This window comes from Mesoplodon densirostris, chromosome 11, assembly GCF_025265405.1.
Source record: "Mesoplodon densirostris isolate mMesDen1 chromosome 11, mMesDen1 primary haplotype, whole genome shotgun sequence".
NCBI lineage: Eukaryota > Metazoa > Chordata > Mammalia > Artiodactyla > Ziphiidae > Mesoplodon > Mesoplodon densirostris.
In genome coordinates, this window is record NC_082671.1 from 49,198,971 (window position 1) to 49,215,748 (window position 16,778).

Below are 16,778 nucleotides of genomic sequence, written 5' to 3' on the forward strand. Positions count from 1 at the left end.
AGTAATTTCGACTTTCAAGTCTTATTATTTAAGAAATAGATTTCGTAGGCTATATAGTAGCTGCCACAGATGATGGATCTGGGCAAAGTCAATCAAAAACCTCTGGAATGGATTCACCCATTCTAGAGGCCATCAAGTTCATTCATGATTCATGGAAAGAAGACAAAATACCAACATGAATAGGAGTTTAGAAGAAATTGATTCCAACCTTCATGGATAACTGAGCAGTTCAAGACTTCAGTGTAAGAAGTAACTGAAGATGCGGTGGAAACAGCAAGAGAACTAGAATTAGAAGTAGATAGAGCCTGAAGATGGGACTGAATTGCTACCATCTCATGATGAAATTTGAACAGATGAGGAGTTGCTTCTTATAGATGAGGAGAGAAAGTGGTTTCTTGAGATAGAATTTCCTTCTGATGAAGATGCTGGGAAAACTGTTGAAATGACAACAAAGGATTTAGAATATTACATAAACTTAGTTGTTAAGGCAGTGGCAGGGCTTGAGAGGACTGACTCCAATTTTAAAAGAGGTTCTACTGTGGATAAAATGCTATCAAACAGTACTGTGTGCTACAGAGAAATGGTTTGTGAAAGGACAAAATTGATATGGCAAACTTCACTGTTGTCCTATTTTAAGAAACTGCCATGGCCACCCCCACCTTCATCCACCACCATCCTGATCCATCAGCAGCCATCAACATCAAGGCAAGATCCCCCACCAGCAAAAAGATTACGACTGGTTGAAGACATGGATGATGATTACCACTGTTTTTTTTTTTTAGCAATAAAGTATTTTTAAATTAAGGTATGTACATTTTTTGACATAATGCTATTGCACACTTAACAGATTCCAGTAGAGTGTAAATGTAACTTTTATATGCACTGGGAAACCAAAAAATTCGTGTGACTTGCCTTACTGCAGTGGTCTCAAACTGAACCCTCCATACCTCCAAGGTATGCCTAGTATATTCCTACACTGGAATACTACTTGGCAATAAAAAAGAGTGTACTACCAATACATGCTACAGTACAGTTTACTAAAAAATAATTATGGCAAGTGAAAGAAGTCAGGTACAAAAGAGAATATACTGTGTGGTTTCATTCATATGAAACTACAGAAAAAAACAAACCTATAGCAGCAGAAAGCAGAACAATAATTGCCAACACTGGATGTTGATGAGGGGAGACTGACTGAGAAAACAACAGTGCATAAATTTGCAAAAACTAATAAAAATGTATGCTTCAAATAAGTACATTTTATTGTATGTAAACTATACTTTAAGAATGCTGATTAAAAAAGAAAATTTTTCTTAGAGAGGGCCTAGCAAAACTAGATTCAAACCCAAAGGCATAAAGAAAAATATTTATCAATCTTGTAATCTTGCTACAACAAAATGGATTTCCATACAAATACCACAAACATAATAACAATACAAATAGTTAATTTGACAAGAAGATTAAGCTCCTCTAAGAACTCATACAAATCAATAAGAAAATCTTTACAGAAAAATAGTCAAGGGGACTTCCCTGGCAGTCCATTGGTTAAGACTCCATGTTTCCACTGCAGGGGACACAGGTTCAATCCCTGGTCAGGGAACTAAGATCCCACATGCGTAGTGTGGCCAAAAAAAAAAAAAAGTTGGAAAATCAGAGAATCAACCACAGGAAATTTTAAAGAAATAAAAAATACTGTAGGGACTTCCCTGGTGGCACAGTGGTTAAGAATCCGCCTGCCAATGCAGGGGACATGGGTTCAAGCCCTGGTCCGGGAAGATCCCACATGCCGTGGAGCAACTAAGCCCATGTGCCACAACTACTGAGTCTGTGCTCTAGAGCCCACGAGCCACGACTACTGAAGCCCGTGCACCTAGAGCCTGTGCTCCGCAACAAGAGAAGCCACCACAATGAGAAGCCTGTGCACCACAACCAAGAGCAGCCCCTGCTCACTGCAACTGGAGAAAGCCCCCGCGCAGCAATGAAGACTCAACGCAGCCAAAAGTAAATAAATAAAATAACTAAATTAAAAAAAAATACTGTAAGAGTGTAAATTGGTTCTACCTAATAAGTAAATGGATATACTCTTCAATACAGATAATTTAGTCCTAGGGTATTATCCTAAAGTTATAATTGCATATATAAACAGAAAAACAGTGGTAAAACAGCAGAATAGGCTCTATGCATAGGTACCTCCACTGCACCAATAATTAAACAAGAGTGCTTGTACACTTATAACAACTAGGTGAGTGCTTGACAAAAGGAGAGGCTGCTGATCTTTCCTAAGTGAGCAGTATATAAAAATAGCTACCATCCCTGTCCCTCAGTGGCTTGTGTTCCTGGAGTGGCTGGCTGGTGCCAAGGCATGTAGTGGGGACTTTGTTCTCCAAAAATTGAGGGTGCATTGTGGTTGGTCTGGTGGATTCCTGAGAAATCAGTACCCATGCTTGCTTTAGTATTGGCCCTCTTTACAGCAGCAGATTCCCCTGGTGACTGACTTAAAAGGACAAAATCCTCTGCCACCAGCACTACCCTATTCAGAGCCAGACATTTATGGAAATCTTTTCCAGGTCACATGCCAAATGCAGAGATGATGGAACAGAAATTTCAGTGACCACAAACAACAAGGAATATATATTTTGCGAAAATAATTTGGAAAAGTCACAAATGAACAGCTATAGCCCTCAACAAGCAAAAAATCAGTAATATATGAGGAGCAGGAGAATCAGATTTCCAGAGTTAACACTTTACACTACTTGGCATGTCTAATTCTCAAAAAAAAATTACAAAACACACAAAGAAACAAAAAACTATGGTCCATTCACAGGAAAAAAAAATTTGATAGAAACCATCCTGAGGAAGCTCAGACATTAGGATTACTGGCCAAAGATGTTAAATCAACTATCTTAAGTGTACTCAATAAGCTAATGAAAACCATGGACAAATCTAATAGCGATCAGGAAAAAGATGTATTAACAAAATGATAAAAGGTAATCAGTACACCTACCCTTCAAGAAATGCTAACGGGAGTTGTTCACGGTGAAATGAAAAGACACCAAACAATCAAAGCCATAAGAAGAAACAAAGAACACTGGTAATTACATAGGTAAATTTTAAAAATATTATTGTACAGTTGTCCCTTGGTATCACAGGGGACTGGTTGCAGAACCTAGAAATACAAAGGGCTGACTGCACCTTTGGTATGTGACTCCTCTTTTTTCCTTATATGATTCAAAAGAGAAATGAACAAAACAATATAAAGTGATACCAATGGGCACACATATAAAGATGTAACCTGTGACAATAAGAATATAAAAGGGGATGGACAGAGAAGTATAGAAGCAGAGTATCTGTACACTACTGAAACTAAACTGGTATTATTCAAATGACGTTGTTATATATTTAAGATGTTAATTGTAACCGCCAAGAGAACCACTAAAAAAACAAAACAAAACTTAAAAGTATACAGAATAGGAAAGGATATCAAAATAGTTACATTAAAAAACTTCAAAAAAGGCAATAGTGGAGGAATTGAGGGGGAAAAGACATTTAGGACACACACACACAAAATACCTAAATGGCAGAAGTATCCCTACTTATCAGTAAGAACTTTAAATGTAAATGGCTTAAACTCTCCTCTTAAAAGGCAGACACTGGTGGGCTGAATAAAAAAACAAGATTCATTCATATGCTGTCTATAAGAGATTCCTTTTAGATTCAAAGACATTGAAATTAACAGAACTGAAAAGGGTATTCTAAGCAAATAGTAATCAAAATACAGCTAAGATTACTATATTATTATTATGCAAAACAAAGTCAAAAAGGGTTATTAGAGACAAAGGAGATTATATATTGATAAAAGGTTCAATCCAGCAAAAAGATAAAACAATTATAAACGTACATCCATCTACCAACAGAGCCCCAAAATATGTAAAGCAAAAACTGACAGAATTGAAAGGATAGACAGTTCTGCAATAATAGAGACTTCAATAACCCACTTTCAATAATGAATAATAACAAAACAGAAAAACAGTAAACAGGGACTTCCCTGGTGGCACAGTGGTTAAGACTCCATGCTCCCAATGCAGGGGGCCCAGATTCGATCCCTGGTCAGGGAACTAGATCCCACATGCATGCTACAACTTAAGAGTTTGCATGCCACAACTAAGGAGCCCTCCTGCCACAAATAAGACCCAATGCAACCAAATAAATAAATAAATAAAATAAAAGCAATAAACAAATAGGGAACTTGAATAACACTACAAACAGTGACAGACAGTTCTCTAAACACCAGAGCATATATTTTTATCAAGTGTACATGGAACATTCTCTATGAGAGACCAAAACTGGTTTTAATAAATTTCGAAAGACTGATATCTTACAAAGTATCTCCTCTGTCCACAATGGAATGAAACTAGAAATCAGTGACAGAAGGAAAACTAGAAAATTCACAAATTAAACAACACACGTTCTTAACCAATGGGTCAAAGATGAAATCGCAAGAGAAATTAGAAAATAATTTGAGATGAATGAACACAAAAACACAACATATCAGAACTTACTGGATGTATCAGCCATAAAAAGGAACAAAACTGGGTAATCTGTAGAGACGTGGATGGACCCAGAGACCGTCATACAGAGTGAAGTAAGTCAGAAAGAGAAAAACAAATATCGTGTGCTTCCCTGGTGGCGCAGTGGTTGAGAATGTGCCTGCCAATGCAGGGGACACGGGTTCGAGCCCTGGTCCAGGAAGATCCCACATGCCGCAGAGCAACTGGGCCCGTGAGCCACAACTACTGAGCCTGCGCGTCTGGAGCCTGTGCTCCGCAACAAGAGAGGCCGCGACAGTGAGAGGCCTGCGCACTGAGATGAAGAGTGGCCCCCGCTCGCCGCAACTAGAGAAAGCCCTTGCACAGAAACAAAGACCCAACACAGCCAAAAATAAATTAATTTTTAAAAATCGTATATTAATGCATATATGTAGAATCTAGAAAAATGGTACAGATGAACCGGTTTGCAAGGCAGCAATAGAGACACAGACGCAGAGAACTTATGTATGGACACCAAGGGGGGAAGGGAGTTGGGTTGAACTGGAAGATTGGAATTGACATATATACACTAATATGTATAAAACAGATAACTAATGAGAACCTGCTGTATAGCACAGGGAACTCCACTGTACAGTAAAAATGAAGACAACATTGTAAAACAACTATACCCCAATAAAAAAGAACTTACTGGATGTTATAAAAACAGTGTGAAGAGGGAAACTTATAGCTATAAGCACCTATGTTAAAAAAGAATGATCTCAAAGCAATAACCTAAGCTACCACCTAAAAACTAGAAAGAAGCAAACTAAAACCAAAGATAGCAGGAGGAAATAATAAAGATTAGAATGGAGATAAAAAGAACAGAGAAATGACAGAAAAATCAATGAAACTGAAAGCTGGTTCTTTGAAAAGATCAAAAAAATGAACAAACCTTTAGCTAGATTGACTAAGAAAGGCAAAAGATTCCAATTTCTAAATCAGAAATGAAAACTAAAATCAGACCCAAATACTGATTTTACAGAAATAAAAAGAATACAAGAGAACAGTGTAAACAAAGGCAGATCAACATGTGGATAACCTAGACGAAACGGAAAGATTCCTAGAAACACACAAACTACAAAAACTGATCCGAGGAGGTGGAAATTTGAATAAACCTTTAAGAAGGAGGTTGAATCAGTGATTTTAAAATTTCAAAGAGGCCATATGATCCAGCAATCCCACTCCTGGACATATATCCAGACAAAACTATAATCTGAAAAGATACGTGCACCCCTATGTTCATAACAGCACTATTTACGACAGCCAAGACATGGAATCAACCTAAATGCCCATTGACAGATGAATGGATAAAGAAGATCTCACACACACACACACACACACACACACACACACACACACACACACACACACACACACACACACACACACACACACACACACACGGAACATTACTCAGCCATAAAGAAAGAATGAAATAATGCCATTTGCAGCTACATGGATGGACCTAGAGATTATCACACTAAGTGAAGTCAGTCAGAAAGAGAAAGACAAATACCGTATGATATCACTTATATGTGGAATCTAAAATATGACACAAATGAACTTATCTATGAAACAGAAACAGACTCATATATGTAGAGAGCAGACTTGTGGTTGCCAAGGGGGAGGAGGGGTGAGGGAGGGCTGGATTGGGAGTTTGGGACTAGCAGATGGAAACTATTATATACAGAATGGATAGACAACAAGATTCTATTGTACAGCACAGGGAACTATATTCAATATCCTGTAATTAACCATACGGAAAAGAAAAGAAAAATTTTACCAATCCTTCTCAATTAACACCAATCCTTCTCAAACTCTTCCAAAAAAACTGAAGAAGAAGAAACACTTCCTAACTCATTCTATGAGGCCAGTATTACTCTGATAAAACAGACAAAGACACTACAAGGGGGGGAAAAAACCTACAGGCCACTATCCCTTATGAATATAGATTTTAAAAATCCACAAAAAAATACTAGCAAATTCAACTTGTCAGGAGTTAAAAGAGTATACATCTTGACCAAGTGGGATTTATTCCAGAAGTGGGAGCAGGAGGGTGGGGAGGGAGGATGGGAGGTGGGGTGGTTCAACATAAGAAAATCAATGTAATATGGCACATTAACAGAACAAAGGAAAAACACACACGATCATCTCAGTTGATACAGAAAAAGCATTTCAAAGAATTCCACACTTTCAAGGTAAGAATACTCAAACTGGGAACGGAAGGGAACTTCATCAACATGACAAAGGCCATATGTGAAAAGCACATGGTTGATATCACACTCAGTAGTAAAAGACTGATGGTTTTTCCCCTAAGATCAAGAACAAGACAAGGATGCCCACTTTTGCCATTTCGCTCAACACAGTATTGGAAGTTCTAGCCAGAGCAATTAGGCAAGAAAAAGTAATAAAAGACATCCAAACTAGAAAGGAGAGGTAAAATCATCTGTTTGTAAATGACATGATCTTACATGTAGAAAATTCTTAAAGAATCAGACCCCCACCCCCACCCCCCAAAAAAGTTAGATCTAATCAACTAGTACAGCAAAGATGCAGGATATAAAATCAACACTCAAAAATGGTTGCATTTCTATACACTAGGAATGAACAATCTGAAAAGGAAATTAAGAAAATTCCATTGACAACAGTATCAAAAAGAACAAAGTACTTAGGAATACATCACCTATACAATGAAAACTACAACAAATTGCTGAAAGAAATGAAAAACCTAAATAAATAGAATGAAATCCCATGTTCATGGATTGGAGGACTCAATATTGTTAAGATGACAATAATATTCAAATGATATACAGACACAGTGTACTATCAAAGTCCCAATGGCATTTGCTTGGAGAAATAGAAAACTCCAACCTAAAATTCATATGAAATTTCAAGTGGTCCTGAATACCCTCAACAGTATTAATAAAGAACAGTAAAACTGAACAGCTCATACTTCTCATTTTCAAATCTTACTACAAAGCTACAGTAATTGAAATAGTGTGGTACTGGCATAAAGACAGACATACAGACCAATTAAATGGAAATAGAGAGCCCAGAAATAAACTCAGCTCCTCCCATGGACACACCAAATTTAAAAGTACTTACAGATCAAGTATCTATGACAATAACCTGGAGACTAGCAGAAAAGATTTTCCACAACTAAAGTCATGAAGAAGGAAGCATGAGATGGGTAGAAGGGGTGGAAATGAGACATAGTCAGGACCCAAACCCCCTGGTTGGTGACCCACAAACAGGAAGAATATCACAACTGTAGAGTTCCTCCCCCAAGGAGCAAGGGTCCAAATGCCACATCGGGCTCCCCAACCTGAGGGTCCTAAAACAAGAAGACGAGGCCCCAGAAGGTCTGGCTTTGAAAGTCAGTGGACTTGCATACTGCACACTGAGAAGATTGTAGGAAACAGAGAATCTGCTCCTAAAGGGTGGGCGCAAAAATCTCACCCACCCAGGACCAGACAGACGGCTACACAGGTGAATTCTACAAAACATTTAACGATGCATTAACACCTATTCTTCTTAAACTATTCCAAAAAATTGAAGGATGAATGCTTCTGAGCTTATTCTATGAGGCCAGCATCACCTAGATACCAAAACTATATACAAAAAAAGAAAACTACAGGCCAATGTCACTGATGAACATGGATGCTAACATCCTCAACAAAATATTAGCAAACAGGATTCAACAATACATTAAACAGATCCCACATCATGATCAAGTAAGATTTATCTCAGGGATCAAGGATGGTTTAATATCTGCAAATAAATCAATATATCACTTTAACAAACTGAACATAAAAATCATATGATCATCTCAACAGATGTAGAAAAAGCTTTTGAAAATTAAACATTTAACATTTATGATAAAAACTCCCAATAAGTGGGTATATAAGGAACATACCTCAACATAATAAAGGCTATATATGACAAACCCACAGCCAACATCACACTCAATGGTGAAAAGCTGAAGCATTTCCAGTAAGTTAAGGAACATGACAAGGATGCCCACTCTCATCATTTTTATCCAATATAGTACTGGAAGTCCTAGCCATAGCAATAACGAGGAAGAGAAATAAAAGGAATTCAAATTGGAAAGGAAGAAGTAAAACTGTCACTGTTTGTAAATGACATGATACTATATATAGAAAAGCCTAAGGATGCTATCAAAAATCTATTAATATAAATGAATTCAGTACAGTTGTAGGATACAAAACTAATACACAGAAATCTGTTGCACTTCTATACATTAATAATGAACTATCAGAAAGAGATTTTAAGAAAACAATCCCATTTACAACTGCATCAAAAAATAAAATATCTAACCAAAGAGGTAAATGACTTATACTCTGAAAACTATAAGGCATTGGTAAAAGAAACTGAAGATGACACAAACAAAAAGGCACACCATGCTCATGGACTGAAGAATTAATATTGTTAAAATGACCAAACTAAGCAAGGCAATCTACAGATTCAAAGCAATCTCTACCAAAATATCAAGGGCATTTTTCACAGAACTAGAACAGTAATTCTAAACTCTGTATGGATACCAAAAGACCTCAAATACCAAAGCAATCTTGAGGAAGAAAAACAGAGCTGGAGGTATTCCACTCCCAGATTTCAAACTATATTACAAAGCTTCAGTAATCAAATAATACGGTGCTAGCTCAAAAAGACACACAGATCAGTGAAACCAAAGAGAGAGCCCAGAAGTAAATCCACACATATTTGGTCTATTAATCTATGGCAAAGGAGGCAAGAATAAACAATGGGGAAGACAGCCTCTTAAAGAGAGCTGGGCAAACTGGATAGCTACATGCAAAAGAATCAAATTGGACTATGTTCTCACACCATATACAAATGGGCAGAGGACCGGAATACAGACTTTTTATCCCCCCAGAGAAGACACACAGATGGCCACAGACAGAAAAGATGCTCCACATCACTAATAATCAGAGAAATGGAAATCAAAACCACAGTGAGATACCACCTCAAAACTGTCAGATGGCTATCATCAAAAAGACAACAAATAACAAGTGTCGGCGAAGATGTGGAGAAAAGTGAACCCTTGTGCACTTGTAGGATTGTAAACTGGTGCAGCCACTATGGAAAAACAGTATGGAGCTTCCTCAAGAAATTAAAAATGGAACTCCTATAGGATCCAGCAATTTCACTTCTGGGTATTTACCCAAGGAAATCAAAACTACTAATTCCAAAAGATATATGCACCCTTATATTCACTGCAGTATTATTTACAACAGCCAAGATATGGAAGCAACCTAAGTCCCCATCAGTAGATGAATGGATAAAGAAGATGTGATATATATACACAGTGGAGTATTATTCAGCCATAAAAAAAGAAAATCTTGCCATTTGCGACAACATGGATGGATCTAGAGGGTAATTATGCTAAGTGAGGAAAGACAGAGAAAAGCAAATACCACATGATCTCACTTATATGTGGAAACTAAAAAATAAAACAGACAAAACAAAATGAAAACAGACTCATAGATACAGAGAACATATGGGTAGTTGCCCGAGGGGAGGGGGTTGTGGGGCAGGTAAATAGGTGAATGGAATTAAGAGGTACAAGCCTCCAGTTATACAATAAATAAGCCATGGGGATGTAATATACAGCATAAAGAATATGGTCAGGGACTTCCCTGCTGGCCCAGTGGTTAAGACTCCACGCTCCCAATGCAGGGGGCCTGGGTCTGATCCCTGGTCGGGGAACTAGATCCCGCACGCGTGCTGCCAACTAAGAGTCCGCATATCACAATGAAGATCCCGCGTGCCCCAACTAAGAGCCAGCACAGCCAAAATAAATGAATGAATGAATGAATAAATATTTTTTAAAAAGAATATGGTCAAATAATATTGTATTAACTTTGCATGGGGACAGATGGTTACTAGACTTAACACGGTGATCATTTCATAATGTATGCAAATGTCAAATCACTATGTAGTATACCTGAAATGAACATAATATTGTACATCAACATTATTTCAATTAAAAGGAAAGGCTGATATTATAAAACCCTTAGAAGAACACATAGGGGAAACATTTCATGATCTTGGATTTGGCAACGATTTATGAAGTATGGCAACGAAAGCACAGATAACAACAAAAAAATTAACTGGACTTCATAAAAATTAAAAGCTTTTGTGCCTCAAAGACACTTCAAGAGAGTAAAAAAGATAACCCACAAAATGGGAGAAAACATTTGCAGATCATATATCTGACAAGAGTTTAATATCCAGAATATATAAAGATCTGGTACAGCTCAACAACAAAACAAATAACCCAATTAAAAAAATGGTCAAAGGACTTGAACAGACATTTCTCCAAAAAAGGCATACAAATGGCAAAGAAGCACATGAAAAGATGCCCGATATCATGTGTCACTAGGAAAATGAAACACAAAACCATAATGAGATACCACTTTCTACCCATTAGGATGAGGGCGTTATCCAAAAAGCAAAAATAACAAGTGTTGTTAGGATGTAGAAAAATTTGAATCCTCCTCCATTGCTGGTGGGAATGTAAAAGGATACAACTGCTTTGGAAAACAGTTATGCACTCCTCAATATGTTAAACATAGAATTATCATATTACCCAGTAATTCCTAGTATATACCCAAAAGAGTTGAAAGCAGGGACTCAGATAGTTGTGCAGCATTATTCACAATAATCCAAAGATGGAAGCAACCCACGCATCCTTCAATAGATAATGAATAAACAAAATGTGGTATATACATACAATGGAATATTATTCAGCCAATAAAAAGTCATGAAGTTCTGACACATGCTCCACATAGATGAAGCTGGAAAACATTATGCTAAGTGAAATAAGCCAGATACAAAAGGACAAATATTGCATGATTCCATTTATATGTGGTATCTAAAATAGGTAAATTCAGAAAGACAGAGACTAGAAGGGAAGTTACCAGCAGCTGGGAAGAATGGGAAGTTATGGTTTCATGGGTATAGAGTTTCTGGGGATGCTGCAAAGTTCTGGAAATAAATACCAGTGATGGTTGTACAGTAATGTGAATGTACTAATCGCCACTGGGTTAGTTGTACACTTAAAAATGGTAAATTGTATGTATGCATATTTTACCACAATAAAAAAAACTTTTAAAGAAAGCATATGTTACAAATTATTTGTAAACAAGAGCAACAACTTAATAATTAAATCATGGAACAATATTAAATGTATACCTGAAACAATGGTGAATGAAAAGATCTATTATGAGAAAAGAATAGGCGTGTATATACTATACATTTCCATTTACGTAAAGACAGAAAGAAAATTCCTAGATGGGTGCAGAAAAAACTGCTCTTTCTCATCACCTCTAGGGAAAATGACTGGAGGAATCTGGGACAGGGAGATTTAATTAACTTATTTACTATAAATCGTTTGACTTTCTTACCACATACAGGTATTACTTTCACACTTAAAATAATGTGGAGAATGGACTGTAAGGAGGGGAAAGCTGAAGGCCTAACAGCTAAAAGGCTATTCCAATTGCTCAAGCCTAAACAATGGTAGTAATGATTGAAAGAAGTTTTGAAGGCAGATTTCATGGGATGTGAGAACAGATTAGACATGTAAACTGTGAGCAAGTGTCATCAACGACAATTTCCAGGTTCCCAAATGGCTGAGTATTAATGCAGTGATGCAGTTAATTGAAATGAAAGTACTGAGAATGTTTTCCACCTTTGTTACTAAAAAATTACTCCTGCTCCTAAGAGCAGGATTGAGATCTATGATTATCTTACATGTTGTCAATCAGCATCTAACTTAAACTTCATGCTGTCTGAAGTTATACTTCTAGAAGAAACTGCTGTTTAGAAAGTATTTTGACATTCTATCACTAATTTCCTGAAATAGCATTTCATATGAGCCAGAAATTTCTTTAAAATCATTATGGGTTTTATAAAATGTTATTCATCTTTGTTTGTTAATAGACAGACAACAAAAACCTTCTTGTCTCATGATGGACTAACAAATGTTTCTTACCATGATTGGCTTGCCCTGAAATGTCTTAACTTCTTCTCTTAAGTATTTAAAAGCCTGTTAACAAAGCAGGAAGGAACTTTCATTAGCATTCAAACATTTCATTAAAGCCATCATTATTCTATAAAGAGAGTTTTGGTAATTGCAACTATCTCTAAACTAAACAATAAAAAATTCTGAAGGTGATCCCATTATGCAGGTGACAGGGAATGAAAAAGTAAAAATTTAAGACCTCAGCTACAGTTCACATTTATTGTATATTAAACTACTATGGATTACTACTTGACACACACTCACAAAATTCAAAACAGACCCAAAATATCACTACATATCAATTTTTAAATGGGTTCAGAGGGCCTTCTAAGATGAAGAATTAAAAAAAAAAATCAGTAAGAGGTTTTAAAATGCTATTATATAAATTTTTGTTTCAAAGAAATATTACTTATCTTTAAATAGGCCATGATAACAATTAAGAGTAAAATCATTATGTCAAAATACCAAGAATCAGAACAGAAGTTATATATATTGTGGGCCTACTATGTAACAGAAATACTAACTACTGAGTACATGGTCTCTGATCCCCATGTTAATTTAAAAATTGTGTTAATTTTTTTATTGACAGGAAACAAACTGTTCTTAAATTGAAACAGAAAAAGCTTTAAGAAGATCATCAAAAAGGAAACCAATTAATAAGCAAAACCAAAAAGGTGAGTAAGGTTCTCCAAAGTCTTTACAAACATTACTGTAAGCACACATTTTTCTCAGTTAAAATATACACTACTTCTTTTATCACCAGGACTTGAAATCAGAAGAAAAGTTTTCTTCTCACCTGCTGTGCATCTGTGTCTGACTGGAAAGTGATATACCAGTTGCTATTGTGTGCAAATTCACAGCTTATCACCTTGGGGCAGTTTTCATTTTTAAACAAAGCTTTTACTTCCTAAAAAAGAAAATCTTCAGTTAACTCTAAAAATATATCAAAAATGGGCATTTTTTTTCCTCTTCATGTCTTTTGGTCTTTTCTATTTCTTTACTTAGTAACTGTTTATGCCTTCTGCACATTTTTCTGTTGAGTAGAATTATACTCTGAAACAAGAACATGCATAGTTATAGTGCAAATTTTGTGCATGATTTAGGGATGGAAGCTTATTTTATAATCAGCAAAACTGAAGTATTATTTCAATCCTAGTGGCAAGCTAAATCCTGCTTAAGAGTAAAATCTTTCCAGTCCTGTCATTGTCCAAAAAAGAAGGTGTGGGTGGGTGGGGGGACTGTCCTACATTAACATTTTCTAGGTGCTAAGTATTTTTACACATTTTCATTTAATCCAAATGCTCTGTCTACAACAGTCACAGACATGAACTGTGCACAGATATCGTGTTTTTCGTAACTGATTTAATTAAAAACAAAAATTCAAAAAAATACATGGATTTAGAAAAAGATGATTATCAAAACTCAGAGGGACTTCCCTGGTGGCACAGTGGTTAAGAATCTGCCTGCCATTGCAGGGGACATGGGTTCGAGCCCTGGTCCGGGAAGATCCCACATGCTGCAGAGCAACTAAGCCCGTGTGCCACAACTACTGAAGCCTGCACGTCTAGAGCCTGTGCTCCACAATAAGAGAAGCCACCAAAATGAGAAGCACATGCACCAAAACGAAAAGTAGCCCCCGCTCGCCGCAACCAGAGAAAGCCCGCACGCAGCAACAAAGACCCAATGCAGCCAAAAAAATAAAAATAAATAAATCTATTAAAAATTACTGAAAAATAAAATAAAATAAACAGTTAAGAATATTTAGCTTTAACAATGCTAATGATTTACCTCTACTGGTGTTGTTTCAGGAATCTCTCTAAGAATTACAATACAACGCTTATGACTTGGTCTCACTTTCTCGCCCTTCTCATCAACTTGCACCATGGGAGAGGCTGAAATTTTAAAGAAGTTTCATTCAAAAGTGTAAAAATAGTGATATTAATAATTCCACTAAAAAACTATTCATTTCAATTTCCAACTGAATAAATTAGCAGAGGCTAACATTTTAAAGAAATTAAGTTGTAGAATCAAAGATTACAGTTACAATAAAATATCTTGAGATTGATATGCAAAGAACATTGTCCAATGTTATTCATTGCACAAATACTCAGAGTACTTATTTTGTGACATGGCAGTGTTGGAGTTGAAAAGAAGCCTTTAAGGAGTATACAATATTTATATCTCATAGGGCACTTCCCTGTATACAATTACCAAATTCTTTATTTCAAGTAAAATCAATGTACTGCATTAGCCAAACACTACTCTGGGGAATGTAATGAGCTTTGATATGTGAAAAAATTCTCCTTAAAATTAAAGTCTGAGAAACACTTAAAACCAAGAATTATATATAAATGATTACAATCTTTCTTTCAGATGCTGGTTTTGAGTTAATATAGAATGAAGGTAGTACCACAAGCCAAAACTTTTATTTCTAGTCCCTTCAAAGGATAATATGTCACATCTTCCTGTGCAGGTAAGTAGAGAGAATAAAAGTAGTTGTTAAGGAAGAAGGCCTGTGTATAAGTGCTAGGTTTCAGCCCTTGGAGGTAGGAGATTCTGTCTCTTGGCAAATTCTTTAAATGTTGACAAGACTGGGTCATTTTAAGATCTGGTCAAACCAGATCAAGACTGGTTTGATCTGTACAAACCGATCAAAGATTTCATAAATGTTTTTATCCCTCTGACAATGGAAATCTCTACTCCCATGTAAGTCTATTACTGGACTTGCTTTATTTAACTTTCAAACATTTCAACAAATTTCAAAAAAAAAGTGAAGATCCACCTTTACTCAAGTAGTTAACAAAACCTGTATAAGAGAGGTTACCAAGAAATGCTGATATAAGACACAAACACCACTAAAAATTCTTAAGCCTCAATCTAAAATATAAATTCTTTACCAAACTTTAGAGCAGTGTTTGTCAAACTGCAGGTCGCAACTCTTAATAGGTTGTGAAAACAATTTTATAATAAAAGAAATGAACTCATTTCAAGCATTTAGTGTTAATCTACTATTAACATTTCAGTTGTGTGTATGTAATGTATGTGTGTATTGGGTTGTGATATAAAGTTTACTTATTACTCTTGTCCAAAAGTTTGAAATAGATTGCTTTACAGGGTGTGATAATGACACATATAGCTTTCTAATAGCCCAGAAAACAGAGGTTTAATTGCTTATACTTGAGTAAATGAGTATCAAGATGAACAACCAAGGTACAGAACTGATATACAAGCTATATATGTACCAGTCAGTAAAAATAGATAATTAGCACAGAATAGCAAAAAATATGGAGTTAAAAACAATTTCCTGCATGATCAGAAGTCAAAAGAATATTTAATCTTTGATTTTAAAAGTAAGCTAAAAGGTACGATTTACATACATCTCAACACTTCAAGAATTAGGTCAGGGTCTGTGGTCAGCTTTTTTATTTCTTCCATGTTGGCAACTGTCCAAATTGGGATGAACTGATCACTGTCCATTTGAGATATCAGGTAAAGATCCTTTGACAAATTTTCTCTGAAAGGAATAAGAGAAGCAACAGTCCTATAAAACAAACAAGTCTTAAAAAGCACCTAAAGAAGAGATGCCTTATTCACTTTTGTCACTAAACCTAGGAAAACAAAATTATGCTATCAGAAATAACACAGTGAACTATGAAAATACATAATATACAACAGATATATTCTAACAACTTCTGGAAAGTTTCTGAATCCCCAAATACATTGGGCCCAACAGTTTTGAACAAGCAATTTTATGAAATTATACTGATGTGGAAAGAGGCTTAATATTAAAGTATATTACAAAATATTACATATAGTTTTGTTCCATCTTATAAATACCTTATCACTGATGTTAGAATATGCATATGGAGAAAATTGTAATGTAAACCATGAGCTGGATCATGGAGGATTTTTAGTTTCTTAATGTTTGCATTTTTTAATAGGTATGTTTGACTTTTTATTTAAATTTAAATAATAAAGTTAAAATAATAAATATAAAACATTTTAAATTAAGACAAAAGATTAAGGTACATTTTTTAAAAAAGAAGATACAAATGCTCTACCTTACACATAAAATCTTGTTCAACAAACTGAAGGAGAATCAAATTCATATCTTGTTATTTACATCAAAC

At 35.7% G+C, this 16,778-nt stretch overlaps 1 protein-coding gene across 2 annotated transcripts in view; it reads right to left on the reverse strand.

Annotated features, from left to right (window-relative positions):
- Positions 1 to 16,778, reverse strand: part of LARP4 (La ribonucleoprotein 4) — a 66,160-nt gene that overhangs the window by 24,396 nt on the left and 24,986 nt on the right. For both annotated transcript variants that reach the window (XM_060112465.1, XM_060112464.1), the window contains exons 5-8: positions 16,026 to 16,162; positions 14,437 to 14,540; positions 13,445 to 13,555; positions 12,619 to 12,672 (exon numbers count right to left, since the gene is read on the reverse strand). In XM_060112465.1, the coding sequence (XP_059968448.1) occupies positions 12,619 to 12,672; positions 13,445 to 13,555; positions 14,437 to 14,540; positions 16,026 to 16,162 (406 nt within the window). The remainder of the gene's footprint in view (positions 1 to 12,618; positions 12,673 to 13,444; positions 13,556 to 14,436; positions 14,541 to 16,025; positions 16,163 to 16,778) is intronic.